Genomic DNA, 23,811 nt, shown 5'->3' on the forward strand with positions numbered 1-23,811 from the left:
GCCCTTGTGGAGGTGTCATCTGGAGTAGTACTGCATCCAGGCCTGGGGCCTCTAGCATAAGCAAAACATGGAGCTGTTGGAGCAAGTCCAGAGGAGGGCCACTAAGATGATCAGAGAGCTGGAGCACCTCTCATACGAAGAAAGGTTGAAGGAGCTGGGCTTGTTCAGCTTGGAGAAGAGAAGGCTCTGGGGAGACGTTATTGCAGGCTTCCAGTACTTAAAGGGAGCATATAATGTATGCCACATCCCTGGAGGTGTTCAAGGCCAGGTTGGATAGGGCCCTGGGTAGCCTAATCTAGTAAGTGGCAATCCTGCCCATTGCGGGGGACTTGGAGCTAGATGGTCTTTAACGTCCCTTCCAGCCCAAGCCATTCTATGACTCCTTAGAGTTTTAGCATTACTGAGGCAAAAAGATGCTTCATTTTATTTCTGTGACATGTCTTCTTTATTTTTGAAAATTTAATAATTTTACATTAAAAGTATTTTAAAACCAGTTTTTGTTCACTTCCTCTCCATCAAAAGGCGAATAAGGAAGATATAGGAATGTAGTAGTTCAGCTGATCAGAACTGAAAATCAGTGATCAGAACTTGACATTTTCTCCAGATTGTGCATAATATGAAGATAGAGCCTTTCAACATGCCTAATTTTCATTGTGTCATAAAATATTTCTCTTTTATTTCTGAATCCAGTCCTCTTAATCTGATATTACACATAGTTTTGTTGGTAAGTCTTCTGTTTAACTAAAACATAGGAGAAAGTAGAAAAAAGCCATGTTTACGGTTGAGAAAGCAGTTTTGATATTGTCACTTAGGCCTTTGAACTAAATCACTTATGACTATGTGAATTACTCACTAGGAACCAAAGCAAAGCTATGGAGAGGCAGATTTTCCTTAGAATTATCTGGGGTTGGTCTTATTTGGTCTGATCAACTAAAATGGATCTTGGCAAGTGACGCAGACCTCATTCAGTTGCTAAGCGAACTGACTGTTTAATAGAGTGGCAAAGTTTTGTGCTGGTGTTAGAACTAGTACAAGTAGTACGCTGACCCTTCAGCTGGTTGCTCTCCCTTGTTGCCTCACCAAGAAATACATAAATGCTTAGACCACCACTAAGTGACTAATTTAGATTGTAATGCTTTGTAGTAAGACTGCTTTCTAATAAGAAACAAACTAAACTATCTTGCACAACTCGCAAGCAGTGATATGGAATGGAGTCTTCTTATCTTTTTCCTTGAATACAGTAATAGGAGGTTATCATAGGTGAGCAGAAGTGCCATCTCTCTCTCTTCTGGATTCAGGGAAGTGCTGCCTAAGTTAGATCTAGGGTAAAAGCCTTGGACAGACCCATAAGAGAAATTTAGTTTCTCATCTTACACTTCAATTTCTGGCTAGATGTTTGCTAATTCTTTCTGTGATACCCTTCTGACTTTTCTGAGAATTGTTTTCTGAAAGACCCAAATAAAACAGTATTTAGATTTCCTTCTACTGTCTGCTTCTAATGAACCTGAAAGTGAGTTATGGAAAAATATTCAAACCTAACAGTTGTGAAGCAGTAGGAATAGCTTTTGGCCAAACTCTTTTAAAAAACAAGGTGACACTGAGTTAATAAAGAGCATCTACGTGCTTTTCATCTTTTGCTTGTGTTTATGTAAAGAGTCCTCAATGACTATTGTCCAAAAAAATCTGAGCCAGTAGATCCAGAAGTTGGAATCCTTCCCTGTTTGATTCTGTAAAATGATAAATGCGTCTCTGGTTAAAAGGTTAGAAATGATCCTGAAGCAGCCTGCAGAGGGGGAGTTCTGGCTCTTTTCTCTGGGTTTGTGAGCAGAAGATGCTAGGGATTTTCTCTGTAGGCTTCCTCTCTTCTTCTGTCAAAGGGAGCATCTCTCCTGCCATGACTAAGAAACTGGATATGTCCACTTTATTTAAAAGACTGAATTTTCATCTCCAAGTTCATCTGTTTGTCATGCATCACTCCATTTCCCAAATCCTGTATCTGACTGACAGCTCAGCTTTGAGACTCTGTTCAGCTTCACAGTTTCAATCATTGTAAAGACTGCTGAATGAAGATCTCTCTTTTCAAATAATGAGGAGTTGTTACCTTAACCCCCCATATTATTTTTGCTTATGATTTACTTGTCCAGTGGCACACTGCTGAATCCCCTTTCATTCTATGAAGGAAGTCTAACAAAACCAGCTTGTATGTTTTTAATTATATGTTTGTTCAGCCCTCTGTGGATGTCAGGAGCTGTGAACAGTAAATGCCAAATGATTGCCAGGAAGAAAGATGCTGACTGCAGTACATAGCAGACAGAACCCTCCAGTGTAACTGTGACTGCCTTGCCATGCACATACCAACAATATCTGATTTTGATTATAGTCTTTCCTCTGATGATAGGACTGTCTCAGGTTCTCCTGGAGACAAAGTGTTGGTCAAGTGAAAACATAAGCAGTGGTGTAGTCAAGGACAAAGTCAGTCTCCCACAGATTCCAGTCTATTGACTCTTCTTTCTTCCTCATTTAAAGGGAACTGAAAGGCGAACAATCCTCCTTTAAATGAGCATAACTTACTGTTATTATGTTAGTCCAGACAAAGGAAATCAAATTAATTAGCAGAAAGACTGCAAATGTGCTGTGTAGGAGGACTTGTCATTAAAGTATCTCATCCAGGCTCCTGTGGCTTGGTGTGTATTTAGAATGATAGCTCTGGTCTTCCTCTCAGTAGAAGAAGAGAAATAGAATAATACTAGCCTTCAATTAGAGAACCATAATTCAGTCATGGGCAAGGAGAGGGGGAGGTGAGTAGCAAAACGTCTGCTCTGCAAAGCCTAAGTCATAAAATACAAAATCCTAGTTTATGCATGGCAACAGATCCTTCTATGATTGAATTACAACCTTCATATTCAATAATGGGCCGAGTCTGTAAACCAGAATACAGACAGAACAAATATTTACATTCTTAGGACAATGTTGGAGGGAGAATCACTTAGCAGTGCATGAATCAAATCCACAAGAGCATAGATGTGGGACAGCCATGTGTTGCCATCAGTGTGAAGCAGGAGGGACAGAGTAAGTTTCCAGTGTTTGAATGTAAACTTTCCTGAAGTGCAGGTCATCCTGCAGAATTTGACTGGAAATTCAGCTTCTGGTTGAACACATATTGTCAGTAATGATGAATAAACTGTAGTTTGTCATTTCATTCTGTGTGTTATTCATTTCCCAATGTATCTAGAAAATTAAATTTAAATGCTTAACATTGCTAAATACTTAAAATATTATTGCATATCTAATTACAATTTTATTTGTACTTCTGACTTTATACCACCTTACATGTTTTGTACTTTTGGCAGTTGTTGAGTATCAGCTGATGTGATTTTTATTTTGTTCAGCTGACAGCTATGTCTTTGGTAAATAGTATTGTCAATTTGTAAATATTGATAGACTTGTAGTGAAATAAATGAACATTTCTTTAGTTAACTTACAAAATAACTTGAAACTAACAAACAGAATGATTCTGTACTGAGGAACTTGGGCCAAGACATCAGTTGATGTATGTACTACCATAGCCAAGAAGCCATATAATTCTGAAGTTTTTGAATTCCAAACTTCATCGTAATTTATAGGCTTGCATACACACATACACAAACAGCCATCAGAGCACATGGTTTCTGTGCTTCTCAGCACTCAAAAATTTCAGTTGAACTTCAGCCTTGTACCTGAATTTTCTTATATGAGACCTTGAGTGAATAGCTTAACAGCTGAGGTTTTTTTGAAACAAAAGTAGTTTAGTTAAACAGGGATTCTGATGGGCCATTGCTTTAATCCACAAAATGTAAGTAGGCATTAAAACAAGCCAAGCAGAGGTCTGGTGTTCTTAGGGGGAGAAGAAAATGTAACCCCCCTAGGTTGTGAACAATAGAGGATCCAAGATAGTACAGGATCTACCAAATGTTAATACCATGCATGGTTTTCAGCAGTGATCCATTCTCACCTGGCTTCCGTCTATGTATGATGCAAAAACAAGATTTTGTTAAGTGTTGGGCCAGCTTACACCCTGAGAAAGAGAATGCAGTAAAACCTTGGACATGACCCATTGTTGTTTGAATATATCTTGCATTACATGTGACCATTAGAGCTCACAAATTTTGATTTTTCTATGGTTGTGTTTGATTTGGCAGTCAGCTATAATAAACTTAAATGTCCTATGTACTAATCGTGCCTCCTAGGGTACCAAACAGTTATATCCTTGACTTGTCTGCCCCTCCCTCATCAGAAATACTTTTCATGCCTTCCTGCATACCCTGAGAGAAAACACAGTGTAATTCAATAGAAGTTTCAAAACTGCCTTGTTGTCAAAGTTGTTTGAAATTTGGTCAGAGGATTAAAAACCGTAATTGTGGTGAATTGTCAGATGTGTAATTCAGTGTTGCTCATTAACCAAAGAATAAAGCAAAAAAAAAAATTCTCTAAATTCAGCATCATTGAGGAGAAAAAATGCTATTCTGTGAAAGTAATCAATATTTGCTTGGCATAGACCTAGCTGGGACTAATAGGCTGGTTTGGCTTAATAGTTGTTTTATTTGTCCAGTAGGTCTTTTGTCCTCAGAATTGTTATATATTTTAGTCAGCAGAACTGAGGTTTTTTCAGGCAAATTTAAGCTGAGGAAAATGTAAATGAAAAATTCTTCAAGCTGTTTTAAAGGAGAGCTTTATGAAAAATTGAACTGTAGTGTTTCTTGCAAGCAGTACACTGGGAAGTAGTAAGATACATGTCTGAAATGTGTGTATGGGAATTTGCATACTACCTAATAGAAAGGCTAGCCCATCGTATCTTCAGATAAGAACAATTCTTTGAATCATCTGTGTGTTTCAACTCTACAAATAAGATATTGGCTCATTAAACTTCATAATGTAAAGATTAGACAGTAATTAATATTCTAGATTTTCAAACATGAACATGACTACTTAAGAATTGTAATGTAGAAACTGAAGACATCTTGCATAGAGAGCTTGACAGAATACAAATAACTGAATCTGGAAAATGCAGATTTTACTTCTCTGTTGATTGGTGTGGTGTTTTGCATATACAAGATTACATGCCACCTATTGATTTTCAGAAGGAATTACATTTTTCTATTAGGATAAGCAAACAGTAATTCTGATGAGCACTTTTATGGTGTTTTAAGGTACCAGACTCAATTTTCTTCTAGAACATACCTCATCCAGATGCCTTCTTCTGGAAATGGAACAAATACAGTAATGCATGCGTATTGAAGACTAATGGTTTTCTCTGATACTGTGAGCTAGAAAGTGAGGTTTGTGCTCTAGAAATAGGGCACTGTTTGAAGATACAAAGCATTACAACTCCTAACCCCATCTCTCTTCTACCATAATTCAGGGAAACTGCATTGGACGCTTTCATATAGAACCACTTTAACATAAAAAGGTATAATGTTTTTAAGTAAATGCTTATCTAAATATAATGAATCTGATGATTTATTACATGAATGAATCTTTCTGATCTTGATCAGCAAAAAGAATAGTATTGGTATCATACGATGTGATTAAAATACATTAGAAACTATTCCCACCTCATTTCTGACCTCTGGTAACCCATTTACCCTCTGTGCTCTATTCTGGTCCCACCATATGTTGCTTGCCAAGTTAGACTACAAACATTTTGAAGCTGTGCCACTTAGTCAAGCTCTGATCTTGGATGAGATTTCTATGTTCTGCCGTAATGCGAACAGCAAAAATATAATGGAGACTACTCATTGCAAAATAGTCTTTTGTAGTATCAGCTCTCCAGCAAGGAAGCTTTGAAATAAGCTATGTAAGTATTGAAGTGCTGAACTTTCCCCGTTCTTGTGTTGACTATCCTCTTTTCCAACAGGCTGAGGGGTGGTCACAGATGAAGATGTTTGCTCAAGCCACCCCTTCTCTTCCTACTTAGCTTTTAGTTTCCCAAGGGCAGAAGTCTGCTGTTTTCTCTCGAATGAAACACTGCCAAATGGGAGTGTACCAGCTGTCTTCTGAAGAAGAATAAAGTTAAATGTAGGCTATTATTGCATGCTGGACAAAATGTTCATGTCCCAACAGAAATGACCTGCTTATTTGGGGCTCTTTATCTTATGCTGAAAAGCTGAAGAACACTGAAAAGGAGAGCAAGTATCTTTTCAACGTAGTTCACTCATGAATAGACACATTTGTAGATTCATAGGAGAGCTAGCTTTCAGTCCTTTCCAAACAATCTATTCTCCTTGTATCCAAGGAGTTTTATTTATTCCTCCCCCCCCCCCCCCCCGCCCCGAGTGCAGCATTCTCCAAAACCAGGTTGGGAGAAAGAAAATCAACCTCATGGGCAGTAAGCAGAAATCTGGTTCTATTTTGTGGGTTTTTCCCTCCTCCCACTCCCCCTTTTTTCCCTCATGTTGCATGTGCTGCCAGTACTTACGACTACACAGACACTTCTGAGTAGGACATCTCATTCTGCTTGGGACAATTCACATGTGCTCACCAGGCAGACATTTGACTGTGGTTCGCTCTAAAACCACAAGTTCCTGAAGCTAAAATTGCAATAAAATTTAGGAGATTTGGTCATAACAATATTCCAAAAAGACTTTGTCCAGTTACCTATTAATATTCTATCTTAGTTCTGTGTATTCAGACTGCCCTAAAAATGGCATTGCTTCATTGCCTGAATTTTATAGGATAACTTAACTCTTACATATGTTGTCACTTTTCTTTCTCATCTGTATTTTACTTTTCCATGTGTAAAACTTAGAAATGCTGATGCAGTTGTGGAATTGAAACTTTGTTGCTGATAAATACCTGGGTAAAATTTAGCTTTAAAATAAAACAAAACTAGAAGCTAATTGCCTTCAGTAGTTTCTTCTAGATGAACGATTGCCTTAGGAATTCCACTTATTGTAAATGTGTTTTTATTTAAAGGGTAAGTGTGGTTTATTATTATTTTATATATATTTATCACAGATAGAAGTATTGGAAAATGTATTTCAAAGAAAAATACCAGGACTGGTTTCGCCAAAACTTTTTTTTTTTTTCAGTCACTCTTCAGACTCCCTGAACTCTAGATTGCATCTTGACTGTAATAGCCAAAAGCTGCTATCTCAGCTAATGAAATTTTCAGTGACTGTCCGCACAAGCTCCTTGTTCTGGCTTGAAAAATGATAGACTTTTCTGAATTCCTCTAACACTAACATTGTTTAAAAAAAAGAAAAAGAAAATGAAGCCCAGGTTTAGAAGCTGTGCAAAATCAGGAAGATTCAGCCTGTGGAGAACTTAATACCATAGATGGGTAATACAGTATTTAAATCAATATACTTCCTGGCAAGATGTCAGTGCAAAGAGGAGCATAAGAGTAATGTGATCTCTTAACTCTGATGAAATGAGCAGCTGCATTCAAACCTGCTTCTAATATGTTTGTCCAAAGTTCCTGAAAGAAGGAAATCATAGTTATAAACATGGATTTCTGGTGGCAGAAAGGTAGAGAAGAGATACAGGACAAACTGTAAAGGAAGAAAATATGATTCTGGCTGGTTGGGTTTAATGCCAAATTAAGGGGAGGAAGGATCTCCATCCAAGCCAGCCAGTGAGGGTGCGAGGAGTTTATTCATTCTGAAGTAAAATATTTTCTCCCTGGGCTGTGGTGCAATAAAATTGTTTTCTCCCAAATCACTATAGAAGGTTCTTAGAGGGCAAGGGTGGACGAACTTCTCCTTGTAGTGGCTTTAATTATTGGTTTTGAAACAGTTATGCCCTTTGGTGTTGCGTGCAATGGTGTTTAAAAGTGATGTTTTAAAAGTATTCCTAGTTCATAGTAGAACTTCACTGCTAAAACCAAGGAATTTTCTGATTTTTTGGGTTTCTTTTTGTTGTAACTCGCCTCCAGTTCTGTTGTTGTCAGTGGTCTCAGTCTTGGCATTTTAATGGTGAGAATCTATCAATGGTAGAATCAATCACTGAGAGGTCCATTCCTCTTCAAAAAGAAAGATATAGTACAGTGTTCATTTATTACTGTTGTTTGGAGACAAAGGAGCAACACTTTCTGAAGGATACTTCAAAGGGAGAAGCTAGAACTGAATGCTTCCCTTGCGTAAAGATGCTTGATTTGTGTAGTTTTTATTTGAACATTATACCATAAGAATCATGCTTAACTATTAATAAATTAAATAAACAGCATTTTTGGCTTCATGGTAGAGAATCTGATATTTCCTTGCTTTCCATGTAAGTCATTAAAGCCAAGTTTTAGTTCTTTGAAAAGTTATCACCTGGCTTATCTTCAAGGAACACTTCTTGTGTCCCATCTTAAAAGCTGAGAACTGACCATGTACACCATGTTCTTGCATTAACAAACATACGGCTGTTTTGTACATGTTCTTTTTTAACTAGGTCTAATAAGAAAGTGAATGGTGGAGTAGAACATGTTTTGAGTCCCAGAGTCAGCTGAAGAGCTGGTCCCAAGGGGATGCTTTTGCAGGTTGGAAAAGAGTGACGCAGGGAATCACATGATTTTGTATGTACTACGTTGCAAAACTGTACTTGATTTAATTTAGGCTATACTGCCTGTCTTTTGGTGCTAGTTGAAGAGAAACTGCAATCTTCCAAGGCAAATTCTTCTGCTATAAATTTTTAGTATCACTAAAGCGTCTCTGAATTTGGGATTTTCATCTTTCTGTTTTTCTTTTTCCCTTTGGATCTTAAAAGACTTTTGATGGTGGTAGAACCAGTTTATAGTACTAAATCTAATGTATTTATGACTGCATCAGAGAGCTTGATGCTTCCAGGCAAGCTGATAATGCTGAGAGGTTTGTAGGTGTTCCATGCTTGAACAAGAAGGTGGATCTCACAGTTGCTGGTTCTGCTTACATCGCTTTCTCTTTTTCATCATCTGAAGATTAATCAATGAGGCCAATCTGTGAAACAGGAATTCCTAGTCAGAAACTACATCCTGAGCTCAGAAGTTGAAGTCACAAAAAGAAGCTCTAGTGCAGTCACTTGGTACAGATGGGTGCTGTCATTACTTCCTCTCCCGTCTTTCAGACCAGAGCTCCCAGTTGTGTTGGTGGACTTCTCCAAAATGATGCGCTTGAATTCTAAGGTCAAAGCCATTACTCTAATTCCCAGAGAAGTGCCCTAGCCACAGAACTATAGGCTATTTTGGGGGTTACCCTACTGCCTGTCCTGCTTCAGAGCTGGATTGTTTTCAAGAATGCGTTGAGTAGGGCCAGGAGGATGGTATGCAAGAGGGAGCCTGACTTAGTAGATATTTTATGTTACACAGTAATTGGATACAAACAAGAAATAAAGCTGAAGGCAGTCACGGCAGTCCTGGGTCTTCCCCTCCTAGCTGAGAGCCTTAACCTCTCTGGATTACAGAACAGGGTCTTGGCATTCCTGTTTGCTTGGTCAAAGATTTTGTAGACTCCTGGGTACCTTACAGTTCAGCTTCAGCGTGACAGGTTTCATGAGCCTGTGAACTCATACTTGATGCTGATTTCCTTATCTAAAAGAGATAAAAACTTAATATGTGAAATGTAAATGCAGCTAGGCCCTGTTTCATATTTACTATAAGATTAAGTTATTTTCTGCACCAGCTCACACATTGAAAAAAGGGATTGGTGGGGGGAGGGCAACAGAGGCCTTGCAGCAGCTGGCAAAAACTCCTGAAGTAGTTGAAAACCATCACACAGCAGCTTCCATCAGTTCTGACATGAAAGGCTCCTCAGTGCAGTGGGAATGGTGGACCCAGGCTGGCCTTTGCACAAGTTTTCAACTCTTAAGACCACCTGCTATATAATTCCTTAATATTGAGGGAGGACAGAACTGCTCTGTGCTAGCCAGAAACCAGAACATTCTCTGTTTCTTCTCTTTCTGCTCTGCTTGCAGACAGGTGGCATTCAGCATGTTGCCTTGCATTCAGGCTGAGTTTGCCAGCATGTTCAGTTTCTCTGAGAACAGTGAAGTTTCTCTTTTCTTTGCATGTGATTACCTAAAACATATGTAGTCCATGGTGTGTTCCTGGCATCAGGTGACCTTGTTTGCACCCTTACTGGCTTGAATAGGGGTTTGTGTGCCAAGGTTTAGGAAGAAGTGATTTGTCGGTTAGTAAGGGGCAACCCTGTGATTAGAAATTCCATGATCTGAGAGGATGCACGTTTGACTAGCTTGTGTAAACCAGAGTAATGCTCTCTCTGTACACATCAGAAGGTTCAGATTTGATAGAGATCAGTACAGAAATAGGTGTTGCGTCCCTGAGTGGCTGTAGAAGTACTTGCTAATGTGTACTGCAGTGTTTGGTTTCTAACCGTACAATAGTGGCTTTGATTAATAATACTTTATTAGTTATAAACATAGACTTAGTGAATAAATCCTATTTATTCTGTTGAATGGCTCTCCATGCCTACATAAAACTATTTCAGAAATTATAAAGCTACTATAATATTTTTCCGCATTATAGACTTTGAGTTGCTAGCTCTGTCAGCATTACAGAATGCCTGTGGAGGATTTCTACTGAAACCCATCCTTGACATGAAAAAGAAGTTGTCTTTTGACTTGCATTTTGTGATGAGAAAGTATGGGTATGGTAAGACAGGGTTTTGCTAAGAAAAGGGTGGTGGAAAGTGTGCATCTCTCCTTTTGATGTGTCTCTGGATTTATACCTTTCTTTTCCATGTCAGGGTAAGAGAAATGAAACTGGAGAGGTGATATCCCTGCTGAAAAGGACTTAGCTCCCTCCCTGAAGGACAGTAGAGCTGGAGCATTTACTTTGTGTCCTTGCATTTAGAAAAAAAAAAAAGTAGAAGAGTTTGTCTGAGGAGTGTTGGCGTAAGGCATCCTGTCTTTTTCTAGAAAATGTAAGCACATAACTCCTGTTTTATTCCCTCCCCTTTCTATCTTAAACACAAAACAGTGGGCATAAGTTGTTTTATCTACTACTGAAAAGCAGCCATCAGTGCAGAATAACGTAAGAACAATTTGGGAGGAAACATAGAACACTGCATTCAACTGAAACTAATTACCCAATTAGAGTTTGGCCTGGCTGCGGTGGTTGACATCCAGTGGTCTTGGCGACAATACCTGTGATGAAATCCAAGTCTAGTCTTGATTCATTTGAAGGATCTGGACAAACCTTCTGGACTTGTGTGCTGAATACTAAGCAGTGCAAAAATAGGCCACTGATTTAAAGAACCCGTGGCTACCATGGATGTCAGTGGGCACTTGACATGCTTACAGGTGAATTAGCTTATTTGGGTTTTAGAAACACTCGTTTCAATTTCAAGCATGCAGTCTGGTGATATTTGATATTTGCATCAGAGCATCTTCCACTCACAGCTCTAGGATAAGCACTTTCCTTCAGCACTTCCAACTTCTCCCCTTAAAATTTAGTCAGTCTGACCTTGAGATCTTATAAACTTAGAAAATCACTTAAAAGATGTCCCACCTAGTCTGCTGCTACTGTTCCTTCTTTTTATCTCTCCAGAGCTTAAACACATGTTAGATCTGCCTTGTTGATGTCTTGAATCTTCACCATAAACACATTTTTGATCTGTTGGTGTCTTTATCTGGAAAATGGTGTGTTTTCATGTTAGGACTACCTAATGAAAAATAAAAATCTCAAATGTCTGCAGTGTTAGATATATCTATATTTATTGGTGTGATAGTATTTGTTTTCTTGGCGTCATTCTAAAGGGGGAAAAAAAAAGCATTACTTGGAAGGAACTGAAACTATACTGGGAAAAGAGGGATGACTCTTTGATCTATATACTATTACATAAATACTGTCCTTTCAGAACAAAGGTGAGCAGAGCACTTTTAGAAAGAGTTGAAGTGTCCTCACCTCTGAACGGAAAGCTTCTGGGCTGCACTCACTTCGGGCACCCTAGGAATACTCTGCTCTCCCTTCCCTGGGACAACAAAATTAAACAAATTGTCAAATGAGTTGTGAACATTGGCGTGATGAGGAAATTCAGTACTTCTACTCTGATGTCATGCACACACATTTAGACACATTACTAAACTGAATCAACAAGTTGTTGATGAAGATCCAGGAGCTGCTAAGATGTGCTCCACAGAACAAGAAATTCTAATAGACAGCTATTGGAAAAAATACTTTTGCCAGTTGGCTGCTTATTTTAACTTAGCAACTGGCTTATGCTCTAACCCATTCCTTAACATCTAAAGTAAATCCTGAACTCTCTCCTGTTGACAAACCTTCTTAAGCTATTTGCCTGGGAAACCTTGCAGTAATGACGTCCCCTGTGTTGTGTTTAAGCATTTCCTCCTGTTGGAAGTATAAATCCATCAAGTTTTCAGCCTCCCACAAAGACAGTGTGTGAAGGGCTGTATGTGTCGTAAACCCCGAGAAACACCAGAAGCAATTCAAAATAATAAAAATACACTCTTGGACACCTCTCACGTCTCTGCATGGATCTAGGCTAGGTAGGGACTCTAGAGCTGAAGAGGCAAATGGGAGTTCACCTCGTGTAACATACTATTCCCTTTCCTCTCCCCAGCCTCCACAGATGAGCGGTTGCTGTGTTGGCAGGAGTCTGCTGAGCCTTTCCTAGCCAGGAATTTGCCCAGCTGTTTGGCCCAGGATTTCACAGAAAAGGAGGAAACCTTTCTGGCTGAAGCTTCTGTAAAGTCAGTGGTTCAGTGATCAAAGGAGCAGCTTCCCTGCAGGGGAAAGAGGAGAGGGGCATTTCAACAGGGCCTGACCTCTTTGTGATAAATGCTCACCCTAGAATATACCTAATCTCTTAGGAAAAGTGGTGGGATTACAAAGGCATCGGTCTCCATTTCTTCTAAAAGCATGTGTTAAGTTCAACACTTTGTGGTTTGAAAACGTCTCTTTTCTAACAGCTATTTGTATTGCCATTGCAGGATGATTTGGAAATTCGCCGTGTCCGTCTTTTTGATGGCAGCACTGGCTAGAGTAGCAGACAGCAGGAAGAACCGCCCGGCGGGAGCGATCCCGTCCCCGTACAAGGACAGCAGCAGCAACAACTCGGAGCGGAGGCAGCAGCTGAACAAGGAGGTGCTGGCCTCCAGCCAGGAGGCCCTCGTGGTCACCGAACGGAAGTACCTCAAGAGCGACTGGTGCAAGACGCAGCCCTTGCGGCAGACTGTCAGCGAGGAGGGCTGCATAAGCCGCACCATCATCAACCGCTTCTGCTATGGGCAGTGCAACTCCTTCTACATACCGCGGCACGTGAAGAAGGAGGAGGAGTCCTTCCAGTCCTGCGCTTTCTGCAAGCCACACAAGGTGACCTCCTCCACTGTGCAGCTGGAGTGCCCCGAGCTGGACCCGCCGTTCCGACTCAAGAAAGTTCAAAAGGTGAAGCAGTGCCGGTGCATGTCTGTGAATCTGAACAACTCGGGCAAGATGTGAGAACAGCCGTGTGGCTGCTGCTTGGTGTTGTCCTGTTGTCCCCATCAGACTTCCCGCTGCATCTCCTCTCCATTGGGCAAACTACCTATTTGCCTTGGTTTTTCTTTTTTTTCCCTGTTTATTTCAGGAGGCATCTCTCAGCAAGGAAAGGCTCCTTGTCACATGCCTACTGGAATAAAGCTTTTTAATGGGCTCTGTTACGCACTTCACCATCAGGTTTGTTTTATGTCCAGTATCATCTGACAGTTGAATCTTACAGGGTGGAGCAGGCTCCCTGAAGCTGAGACTGTGCATCTAAGTGACCAGTTGGCTGAATGCAGCATTAAATGTTTCCACTGTGTGGAGTAAAGCCGTCTGCCCTACACTCCAGTCCCCTCCACCAGATGAGATGCCTTCCTGCTGTGCTGTTCCGGAGCTCGCTGCTGTCGCCGCGATGTGCTGGTTTCTGCCCAAATCTGGGTGATGCAGACCAGGGAGAGCTACAAAGAGTAACACACGAAAAGAGACTCTCTGATGAGGCTCAGCTTCTTGAGGCACCTCTAATTGTGCAATGACAAACTGTTCTGGGCTTGTGGTCTGAACTGCAGATAAGAACTGAAGGGGAGAGGGTGAAACGTCAGTCAGCCGCTGTGATCACAGCAGCAGACTGAAGAAGGATTCTTAAGCTGTTGTGGCTGGAATACACCAAACATGTGGTCTCTGCAGCAGTGTTTGTTTTGTAACTTAGCTATAGTAAACAGCTGCTTAAAGTATTATAGACCTAGCCATGTATATTTTTCTTGTGACAGAATATGTCAGAGATTAAAATGGGGTGAGTAAGAGACTTGGTTGCTAGGTCAGCTGCCTGGCTTAAAATGGATGCATTTTAACTGGGCTTTTGGTAGGTTCATGTGTTAGATCTGCACCTGCTTCTTACTCCAAAAAGGACAACATCCATTTATTACCTTATATTTATGCCTGCTCAGTCTGAGGAAGGTGGAAGGTAAAGGGAGAGGAGCTGAGAACACTAGCAGCGTTTCACTTAAGGTATAGAAGCACTGTCACACAAAGAACAAAATTTGGTCGTTTCTGGATCAAATGCAAAAGCTGTCTTACGCTTCAGCGTCATCAGGTGCTGGAAGTGACATCTCTCCCATGATTGGAAACCAGGAAGAAGTGTTGATGTTAAAGGACAAGCCCACTGACTGATCAGTGCTGCGGGAATGGGTCACAGTTGTGTGAGCAGGGAGAGAGTCAGTGCTAATCACTGCAGCACTGGTGGCCCACTGAGTGTTTGCGTTCTACATAATCCGTGGTGGTGAACACTTGCAGTTCATTTTGATCATACTGTGTTGTTATTCACTTGGTGGAGTTTAGCATGTCCTGCGTATCCTGTTTGTTCCAGTTCTGATCTGTATTAGTACCAGCTGCATTAAGATCATAAGATGTCTAAAAACAAACCAGCACCTTCCCCCAGACTGAAGCCCATGCATGCTCAATCATCTGAAGCTTACAAATTAAAAATGACAAGTTGCATGTCTTAGGGTTCAGAATCTGCATCTGCTGATACCAGCTTGCTGTGGGAACCCTTTCCTTCCAGATTCCTCACATGCAGCCACTTCAAGGGGTTAATGTGTTTAGGACTCTGGCCAGCCAAGAGTTCAGTGCTACATTATGTGAGACAGGCTGCTCTAAGAGGCTTTTAGGACTGAGCTCCACGAGAGCTCACCAAGCGGTTTATGGGGATTGGCACGGGCAGGATGAGGTTGGTCAGGTGTGTTAGCCCTATTACGTGAACAGTTATGTGTTTTCTTCTGTGATCTTTCAGAAGTGCACAGGGAGACCCCTCACCATCATTGTTAAGAAGCTGGCATTGCTACACTACGAGCATCATGCCAACCCGTGAATGGGCAGTGTTCATTCCAGGCTTGAGAGTGTCAGTTTGGATGTGGGGCAAAGTGGCGAAAACATAATCTATTATGACTCCAGGGATCTCAGTCTCCACTTGAAAGAAATGAACTGAAAGTCAGTCATTTTGGATGAGAGAGAGAAAAAAGCACCGTGGTAACTTCAGTTAGGAATAATGTGCAAGAATCTTTATCTTTAAGCTATGCCCTGCCTGGGTTTTTCATCAGTTTGCAATATGACTATGCTGCAGCTTAAAAAGTTCCTTCTAGGAGCTGTGTTTATGTAAAAACTGAGTTGAGCTTGTAATGGTTAAAACTGTATTTAATTCTTGTTTTATAAATGAAAACAAAAAATGAAGAAATGCTTTAAGTATAATGTAATTATTTTATAGGTCTACTATTAAATTATAGATTAAATAATAAAGCTACTCTAGGGTTTATGGCATCCAGATGTACAGGCTTTGCTTCAACACCTTGTGTCCAGCCACTTTTTAATCAGTCTGTTTTCCATCTTCCTTCTGACCATACGAGACGCAGGTAAATGGATTGCCCTGACAGCTTGGGAAAGCCTAGCTGCTTTTCCCCTACTAATCCCTTACACCACCACCTCCCTGAAAAATACCGACCTGCAAGTGAAGAGAGGGGAACAGACTGAACTAATAATAGATTATGGGGTCAATTCTTTGTGTTAAAATTCTGGCTTTTTTGGTTAATGACACGACAGCAACCAAAGTTCCACCGCTGGCTGAACTGCTGTCATTTACATTAAGAGAAGCAGCTATTATCTCAACTTCAGTGGTTTTGCTTAAAATGTAGGTAAGTCCTCACCAACCTACACATAGAAATAGATATGTATGTTAAGATATAGGTGAGTTTGAATGCTTGCTGTCAGCTCTTGAATGAGTACAGCGTATGCACCTCAAATTGCAGTGTCATTGTTGCTGTTGTTTTTTCCAGCCTAGAGAAAAGACAGTTGCAAAAAAAAACAAAACAAAAAATATCTTGATGGAAAACTTTAGCTAGGAAAGGGCTTTCTTACACTGACAAGTGAGCCTCCATGTGACCAGAAGACATGTCTGACATGGATACTGAGAGAAACAGGAGCACTTAGACCACAACTAGCAAGGGGGGACTACTGTATGGCATTGTAACTGACATATGTGGGAACCTTCTGCTCTCTCTCCCCATCCCCCAAACTCTTGACCAAATTCTCTCACAATTCAGCAATCATTTTTATTATTTTCTTAAGTAACAAATTGGTTTTTGTTGTTGTTTTTTGTTGTTGTTGTTTTGAGAATTCTATTGTGCTTTCGCTAAGTATGGTCAGGGCCCTGTGCTCAGATGTTAGATTCACAGAATCAGCCCAGTTGGAAGGGACCCATAAGGATCATTCAGTTCAACTCCTAATGAGGCAGATGCCCCATCTTGCAAATGCCTCAGTCACTTGGCTCAAAATACCACATCCTCCAGCACCCCTCTCTCATTTCTGCCTGTCTCTTGGCCAGCGTTGTGCTTTGCTTGTAGCTTCGCTGCCCAGCACCCAACTGAACTTCTGTCTGTGTTCCAGCTTGGCTCTCTCAGCCTCTTTCTGCCTTGGTGCTGAAGCATACTAGAAGTTTATGTAGTAATCTAAAGAACCTCCTCTTGTGTAAACAATCCAGGAGCAAGGTGAGTCTCCCAGAGTAGATGGAAGAGGCACTTGGTCAGACAGATCCAATCTCTTTTAAATGTGACTGCTGTTGCGGGACAGGGAAAGGAGGGGGACAGCAAATGTTGAGTTCTATAGCTATGGAACTGCTGACTTGGCAAGGCTCCGGTCTGTGATGAGTGACACATGAAGACTCTTGGTTTCTAAGAGCTTAAATTTCAGCTGCGGCTGGAAAAAAAAAAAAAAAAAAAAAAGAAAACAGTTTAGATTCAACAGAGACCATTTATCCTCAGAAAGACACCATACTTTTGAGACAGTGAGCTTACCATTAGATGCCTTTACAAGCAGGTTGGATGTATGTTTATCTGATAAAGACAGATCTGCCATAATCAAGAGAATAGCCTGGAAAACCCATTCTGTAATGTGAATCCTATTTGATTGATGGGTACTGACTTGAATGATGTTGGGCACTACTTTCTGTCTTTTTCCTTTGCTGGTCATTTCATACTGTCTTCAGAAGAATTCAGCTCTATCAGTTTTCATTCATTCTGACCACTGCAGTTTAAAATAGGTATAAGTAACTGATACAAGGGACTTGGCATAAACTGAGTCCTGCTTATTAACCTAGAGTATGCAGCAAAATAATTACAGTGCAAATACTTGCTATATCTGCTATAACTGCTTCCAACTTTTCAGCTGATCACTTATAAAATCAGACAAGAAAAGATGACAACCTATGGAAGACATGACTAATCACGTTCCCAATGCCACTACTGGTTAATACTTAACTGACTTTTGGAAGTTCTTTACGATGATGAAAGTTGCTACAGAAAAGCCAACCACTACTGTGTCATAACAACTGTGACAAAGTACTGTGCTTCTGAAAGGCATTAATTTGCAAAGCAGAAAACACAAATCTTGGTTCCTCTTAAAAGGAGGACCTTTATTCTCATACTCAGTAAGTTACATCTGCTGCTTAGGTATAGAAATCCTTGTTGAGCTGCTGCAATTTAAGCAACTGTGAGTGATATATAGTGTTGACAAAAAATGCTCAGAAAGTGGAGCATTGATATGCAATGTAGCTTGAAATTCAAGTAAATGGGGAGAGAGGGACCTAAAGGGCCATTCCACAACTTAAAAGCAAACAAAATAATGTTAGTCCTAAATTCTGAAAAACCTGTGTGCCACTGAAAAAAGTAATGTGAGACTTACACTGGGATTCCCCTCATGCTGTGGGTCAAATTTGATGTTGCTCATAATGGGTGATTTTATTTTGTTGAGAAGTTTGAGAACAGGCTGGAAACAGTTATTTAAGAGAGACATGCTCAACGTAATAGGTTGGTCTAGAGCAAAATGAAAGAGCATACATAGCAGCTTGTATCTTAAGATTCTAGCACAGTACTTCCAGCTGCAGTCCGTCTTTGACACTGTTCTTCAAAACAGACTTGCAAATACTTTCAGCTTCTGTGTTGCATACATTCTACCCTTTCAATCAGATCTGCATATATGTATCAATACTGCCATGTTGTTGGACAACACTTTAATGACATAAAACATCCAAGGTCGGGCTGGATGGGGCTCTGAGCAACCTGACGTAGCTGTAGGTGTTCATCGTTCATTGCAGGGGAGTTGGAGTAGATGACCTCTAGCAGTCCCTTCCAACTCGAATGATTATATGATTCCAATATATACATAGTTTTATACATATATATATATCAAAGACACAATATGCATAGAATATTTTTGAATGCATGTTTTCATCACAATAGCAATTTGGTGGGCAAGTTTAGGCAGTGTTAATAGGAACAGGTTACAGGTGCCTTTCTAGTAAGAACACAGGCTCCTCATGGGTATCAAATCACCTCCACAACTGTAAAGAGATGTATTTGAACCATCTAAGCCTAATGCATTACTGGAGGCATGCGCAAGCACAGTGAGAGAGTCAAACAGTCTGATTGGGTGAAGAACTCTGAAGCTCCTCACTACCACCACTTGGGAAGAGGTATTATATCCACATAAGGAGGAGTTACTGTCACTGTGCTTCCGAAAGGCAAGGAAAGAGAAGCCCCATTTCCACTGATCACTCTACATTAGTTTTTCCTTGATGAGAAATGGCACTTAGTACATGGTTGCTAGCAAACTACAGCACAGCATAAGAGTGAAGAGAGAAGGCAACTATTTTGTTATTATTCCTTTTATTTTCATATAAATTAACATTCTAAAAAAAATTGAAATAGAAACACTAAATACAGTATTGCACATAGTGATCTTTGTTAGATGATCTATTATTTCATTTAGTATAATATACATACTGTAGGTACTGAAGGGAACAGGAAGGCTACAAATGAAAACATGCTACTGTATTCTTGCACTTAGCAAAGTTAAGAGGAAAAGACTACTGTTTACATAAATACAAACATGGATTTGAATCAGTGCCATTAAAATAGCTTTATTTTTTAAAGTTTTTTTTTCCATAAGTTAGCTGTAACAACAAATAATCTCTTCTTCTCACTTCCCCAAATAGTAATGTTACTCCCATCAACACAAAGTTTTAGAACTCCATTCTCAGTAATTTATATCCCTGACAGAAATTATTACGATTACAGAATTTCAAATAGGTTTGTCAGCAACAGGAGACTTACTTTTCACATAGTGAAAAAAACCCCATCTTTTCTAGTGCTTGGTATATGTGAAGAATAACACATTCCTGAGGTCATATTTCACACTTCTTTTATGACACTTGTATAGTATAGTAGCTTCTGGACAGCTAGGAATGTCTGATGATGTGCTAGATTACACAGGGAATAACATACCCCCACAGGTTAGACCTCATTTGCTTTTTACTCCAGTGTCTTTCAGGCTCCAAGGCTGAAGCATGCGCCTCCAACTCAGTTGCACACTCTGGTTGCTTTCAGAAAAAGTGAGCCTTGAAAGCAGAACATTATCAATCAGGCAGATTGTTTAGTGCTATTTAATTATGGCTAGAGGAAAGAGTTGTTATTGGTTGAGCAGATCAAGGCTGATATAATCAATTCTAGACTGCAAATAGAAATTAAGCATGTGTTCTGAAGTGGAAGCCCTAAGTCATAGATTTCAATCATTAATCTCCTAGCAAGGGACACTGAAAGCCTGGAGGAAAACTGCAACTATGCTAAGTGTGAAATTAATGTCAATTAGTTGGTAGTCTGTGTCTGTCACTAGAATTAGCTACTGTTTTTCATAAATGTCAGTCCCCATGTGCATCTTTAACGGCTCTCTAAAGGAGTTTTAAAGTAACTGTAAAGCTAATTCCAAAAGAGAAGTCACATACATGTGGCCAAAAGTCCGTGTGACTTAACTCATCAGCAGTTAAATCTATACTATGCTTTCTAAAGTTCATGTAAAAGTATTAGCTGCTTTATATGTTAACAAACTATAACAGCCAAATCTCTCTCATATTCTCTCTATAGTAGTTCTGTGCTTTTCTGTATTGTCTTGCTCCCTGCCACCCCCTCCCCTCCCACACAAACACACGCAGTTTTTTTTTTAATGCTGGATTTCTGACCCCCATTACCACCTGGCATTCACTAACTGGCAAAAGATGAAGTAGTAAAAGTATGTTGCCTTATCGATTTTAAACATAGTTACAGTAAACATCTTGTTCCACAAATATTTAGCCATGGAGGGCAACCAAACAAGTTGGGAAAGCATTGATTATACTGTATAAGCAGCACTTAACGATTCAAAATACAAACTACATATGCCAACATGAAACAGATACAAACAATTCACTAGGAGTAACATTTCTTTCCCTAATCTAAGTGCAGTGTCATGAAGTATCTGCGTTAGACAGATGTTGCCAGTAGGAATGGAAATGTTTTACTTTATCAAGTAAAGTAAACTGAAGTTCAACTTAATGCAATATTCAGCATGGTCAGAACTGACGGAGATACCATTTTTATGCATGCTGACTTGGCCTATTTGTAGTATACCATACACTTTACAAAATATCATCTTGGAGTGGTAAAGGAGATACTAAATACAGGGAAGGTGTTTCAAGTCAATATCTAGTCTATTGCAGGGCACTCCATTAAAGTGATTACACTCATTCATGAATGTACATTAACACATCAATTGGTGGAAAACTCCAGAGAACAAAAAGCAAATTCAAAAGGTCAAGAAAGCAAATGATCAGGATGATGTAGTTTCCTTCCCCCTCATACCCCACCCACAGACATGCTGAGTTTTGGTAACCAGGTAACAATGGCTTTTGCTTTTCTTCTGTCAGATTTTCATACTTATCTTGGCTTTCTGAAAAATAGTAAATATGAAAATGCAGAAAATTCAGCAAGATGATGAATTCACACATGTAAAGCACACAAACACATAGGTTAACATTGAATTATACGTACTCTAGAACTGGATTCACAAATAATATTCCTTCAAAATCAGAACTGAAGTGAACTGCAACTAAACACTATTTGTAAAATAATTCATTTACATCCCTTTTCCCTCTGTCAAAATTTCAGTAACACTGGGAATCTCTGCAGTGCCAAATAAACCAAGATCCGGGTATTCAGGTCTACCTCTAAGTCTTGTAATGAATTGACAAGACTACCATCATTACATTTATTTATCTGCTTTCAGAACAGTCAAACCATAGTATAATCATTTCCAAGAGCTGCTATTTTAAAGAAAATCAGATCAGTGGAACAAAAGCTACTAGTACCTGATGCAGTAATCCAACTTGAAAAATGCATGCTATTATGAACCTTCCTTACATATTGTAACTTTAAAAAAGAGTAATTTGAGACTGTATAAACTTGAAGACTAATTGTCTCTCCCATCAAGGTGCCTCCCACAACAAGACTGAGATGCAGATATTGGCAGGATAGAGCAATAACATACTACTCTTGCTTGTTCTACATCTCTTTTATGGAGTAACATTTACAGGCAACATTCGAGTTGCTTAATCTAACACCTCTTATGAAAACATTAAACATTAAAAAAAATAAAAACCAAAAAGTACAAGTATATCAAGAATAAGATGCCTGTAAAAGGAGAAAAAGGTAGAATGAATGATGGCAACAGAAGCATAGCTACAACTTTTACTTACAATTCCAGAGTCGTGTTTTGGTCTTATATTGTATAGTGATTTCCCCTTTTTCTGTCTGCAGACTTCCTCTGCCTCTTTAACTCTGAAACAAGACACAACTTATAAATATTCTCCTAGACCAAAATGATTTCCGAAGACAGCGCAGTATATAACTTTAAAAATTTAAGTCTGAAGAAACAAATGGACAATTTTATTCCCTATATCTTCATTAGTAGGCTCTACAAAATAGCACTCGCACTCCCTGGCTGTGCTGCCATACCACCAGGCTCTGGTACTTAAAAGATCAGGCATAATCAATGGCATATTAAATGCTAGTTACAGAAGTAATCAGTACTTATGATAGTTTAATATTGAAATCTAGCAGGATTTAAATTACCCTGGTAGGCATGAAGACCAGCTTTCAGAACATTCAAGCCAAATAAACCTAGGAAAACTACTTTTCGCAATTATTTTTAAATCTCTCTTCAACCACTCCTGACCTCAGTACTTCAACAGCAGTTTAAACAAGGGCTCTCACCAAATTTTCTTACCTTTAACCCAAAGTTGTTCCTATTTAAAACAGCAAAGCAGCTTAATTTACATTTCCAGACTTTGCTCTCTAACTTAAAAATGTTGACTGAAAAATTCCAGAATTGTTCTTAAAAATCATCTTATTTACAACCAAGGTGGTGCACATCACTGCATGCATTTTTTTTTCTCTCCAAAGCTGAGGGTGAGCAGCAAAGCTTACATGAACACACTTGGGTGCAAAGAGAGGAGCAGGTTCCATATGTGAGGGTGTCATACATTAATGTTTCCTGACTTGGTAAACAGTACCAAATTAGGGCTTACAAAATACCACAAAATTCTACACTGTTGATGAGACAAATGTCCTTTTAGTCTTCCAGATAGGGAACAAGCCCCAAAAGACAGAAGTCTGCATTCAGACTGGGAGTCTGCCAAAATCAGTCTGGTAGGCTCAGTGGCACACCATAAAGAGTTTCTCAAACATTTTTACTCATTTCAGAGATCAGTCTTAGAAACACACATAGTTATTTAAACACTAATGCAGATTTAAGTTACGAATTCTCTGAGCTTCAAAGACTTAGAGAAACCCTTTCTTTATGATGGTATTAAATGGTGTGAGATGTGTAATTTTTTTAAATTTTTTTTATTTTATTATTATTATTTTTTTTTTTTACGAGAGATGAGACTATTATTTATAAATAGGAAAGTAGAAAATAAGAATGTAAATCCTATATTGGTTTGCTCTTGCCAACAATATAGACTTTGGATAGCACTTACTCCACTTTTTCATCATTATCCAACAATGAAAAATAACCAACAGTAAAATGATATTGAAGAAATGATATATCTTTGGCTGGTTCCTTGCGGTTCATCTCCAGACCACTTGCATGTCTGCTATTTCACTGAGGCTACACAGGGCAGTGTGAGAATCAGACTTCATGTTGCTATTATTTTAAAATATTTTTTTGTGTGCGGTAAGGGCCAGATTTTTGAAAATATGACTCCAGCTGGGTCTGCTAAGCACATTACAAAAACTGCCTTCGCATTCATCTCTCCTTCATCTAGACTCACCAGACACACCTCATTATTTTCATAAGTTTCAAATTTATACTTCCAAAACTTAATTTAAACTTCAGTTCTTTTCCAGCACTTCCAGGAAGCTGCTCTCTTCATTTGATAATGGTATATTTTATTACGGGAGGAAGATCTTTACGTGCACAGGTGGAGGAAAAAATAAAAGGCTTTGAAACCACATTTTGTA

At 39.4% G+C, this 23,811-nt stretch overlaps 2 protein-coding genes across 3 annotated transcripts in view; one reads left to right on the forward strand and one right to left on the reverse strand.

The window, feature by feature from the left end:
• GREM2 (gremlin 2, DAN family BMP antagonist) overlaps positions 1–14,092 on the forward strand; it is a 38,739-nt gene extending 24,647 nt beyond the window's left edge. The window contains exon 2 of the mRNA XM_021393062.1: positions 12,907–14,092. Within this exon, the coding sequence (XP_021248737.1) occupies positions 12,908–13,414 (507 nt within the window). The 5' untranslated portion in view covers position 12,907 and the 3' untranslated portion in view covers positions 13,415–14,092. The remainder of the gene's footprint in view (positions 1–12,906) is intronic.
• Positions 19,148–23,811, reverse strand: part of FMN2 (formin 2) — a 151,506-nt gene continuing 146,842 nt past the window's right edge. For both annotated transcript variants that reach the window (XM_021392688.1, XM_021392687.1), the window contains 2 exons: positions 22,044–22,125; positions 19,148–21,238 (listed from right to left, as the gene is read on the reverse strand). In XM_021392688.1, the coding sequence (XP_021248363.1) occupies positions 21,212–21,238; positions 22,044–22,125 (109 nt within the window). In that variant the 3' untranslated portion in view covers positions 19,148–21,211. The remainder of the gene's footprint in view (positions 21,239–22,043; positions 22,126–23,811) is intronic.

The sequence above is a fragment of the Numida meleagris genome, chromosome 3 (assembly GCF_002078875.1).
Source record: "Numida meleagris isolate 19003 breed g44 Domestic line chromosome 3, NumMel1.0, whole genome shotgun sequence".
Classification (NCBI taxonomy): domain Eukaryota; kingdom Metazoa; phylum Chordata; class Aves; order Galliformes; family Numididae; genus Numida; species Numida meleagris.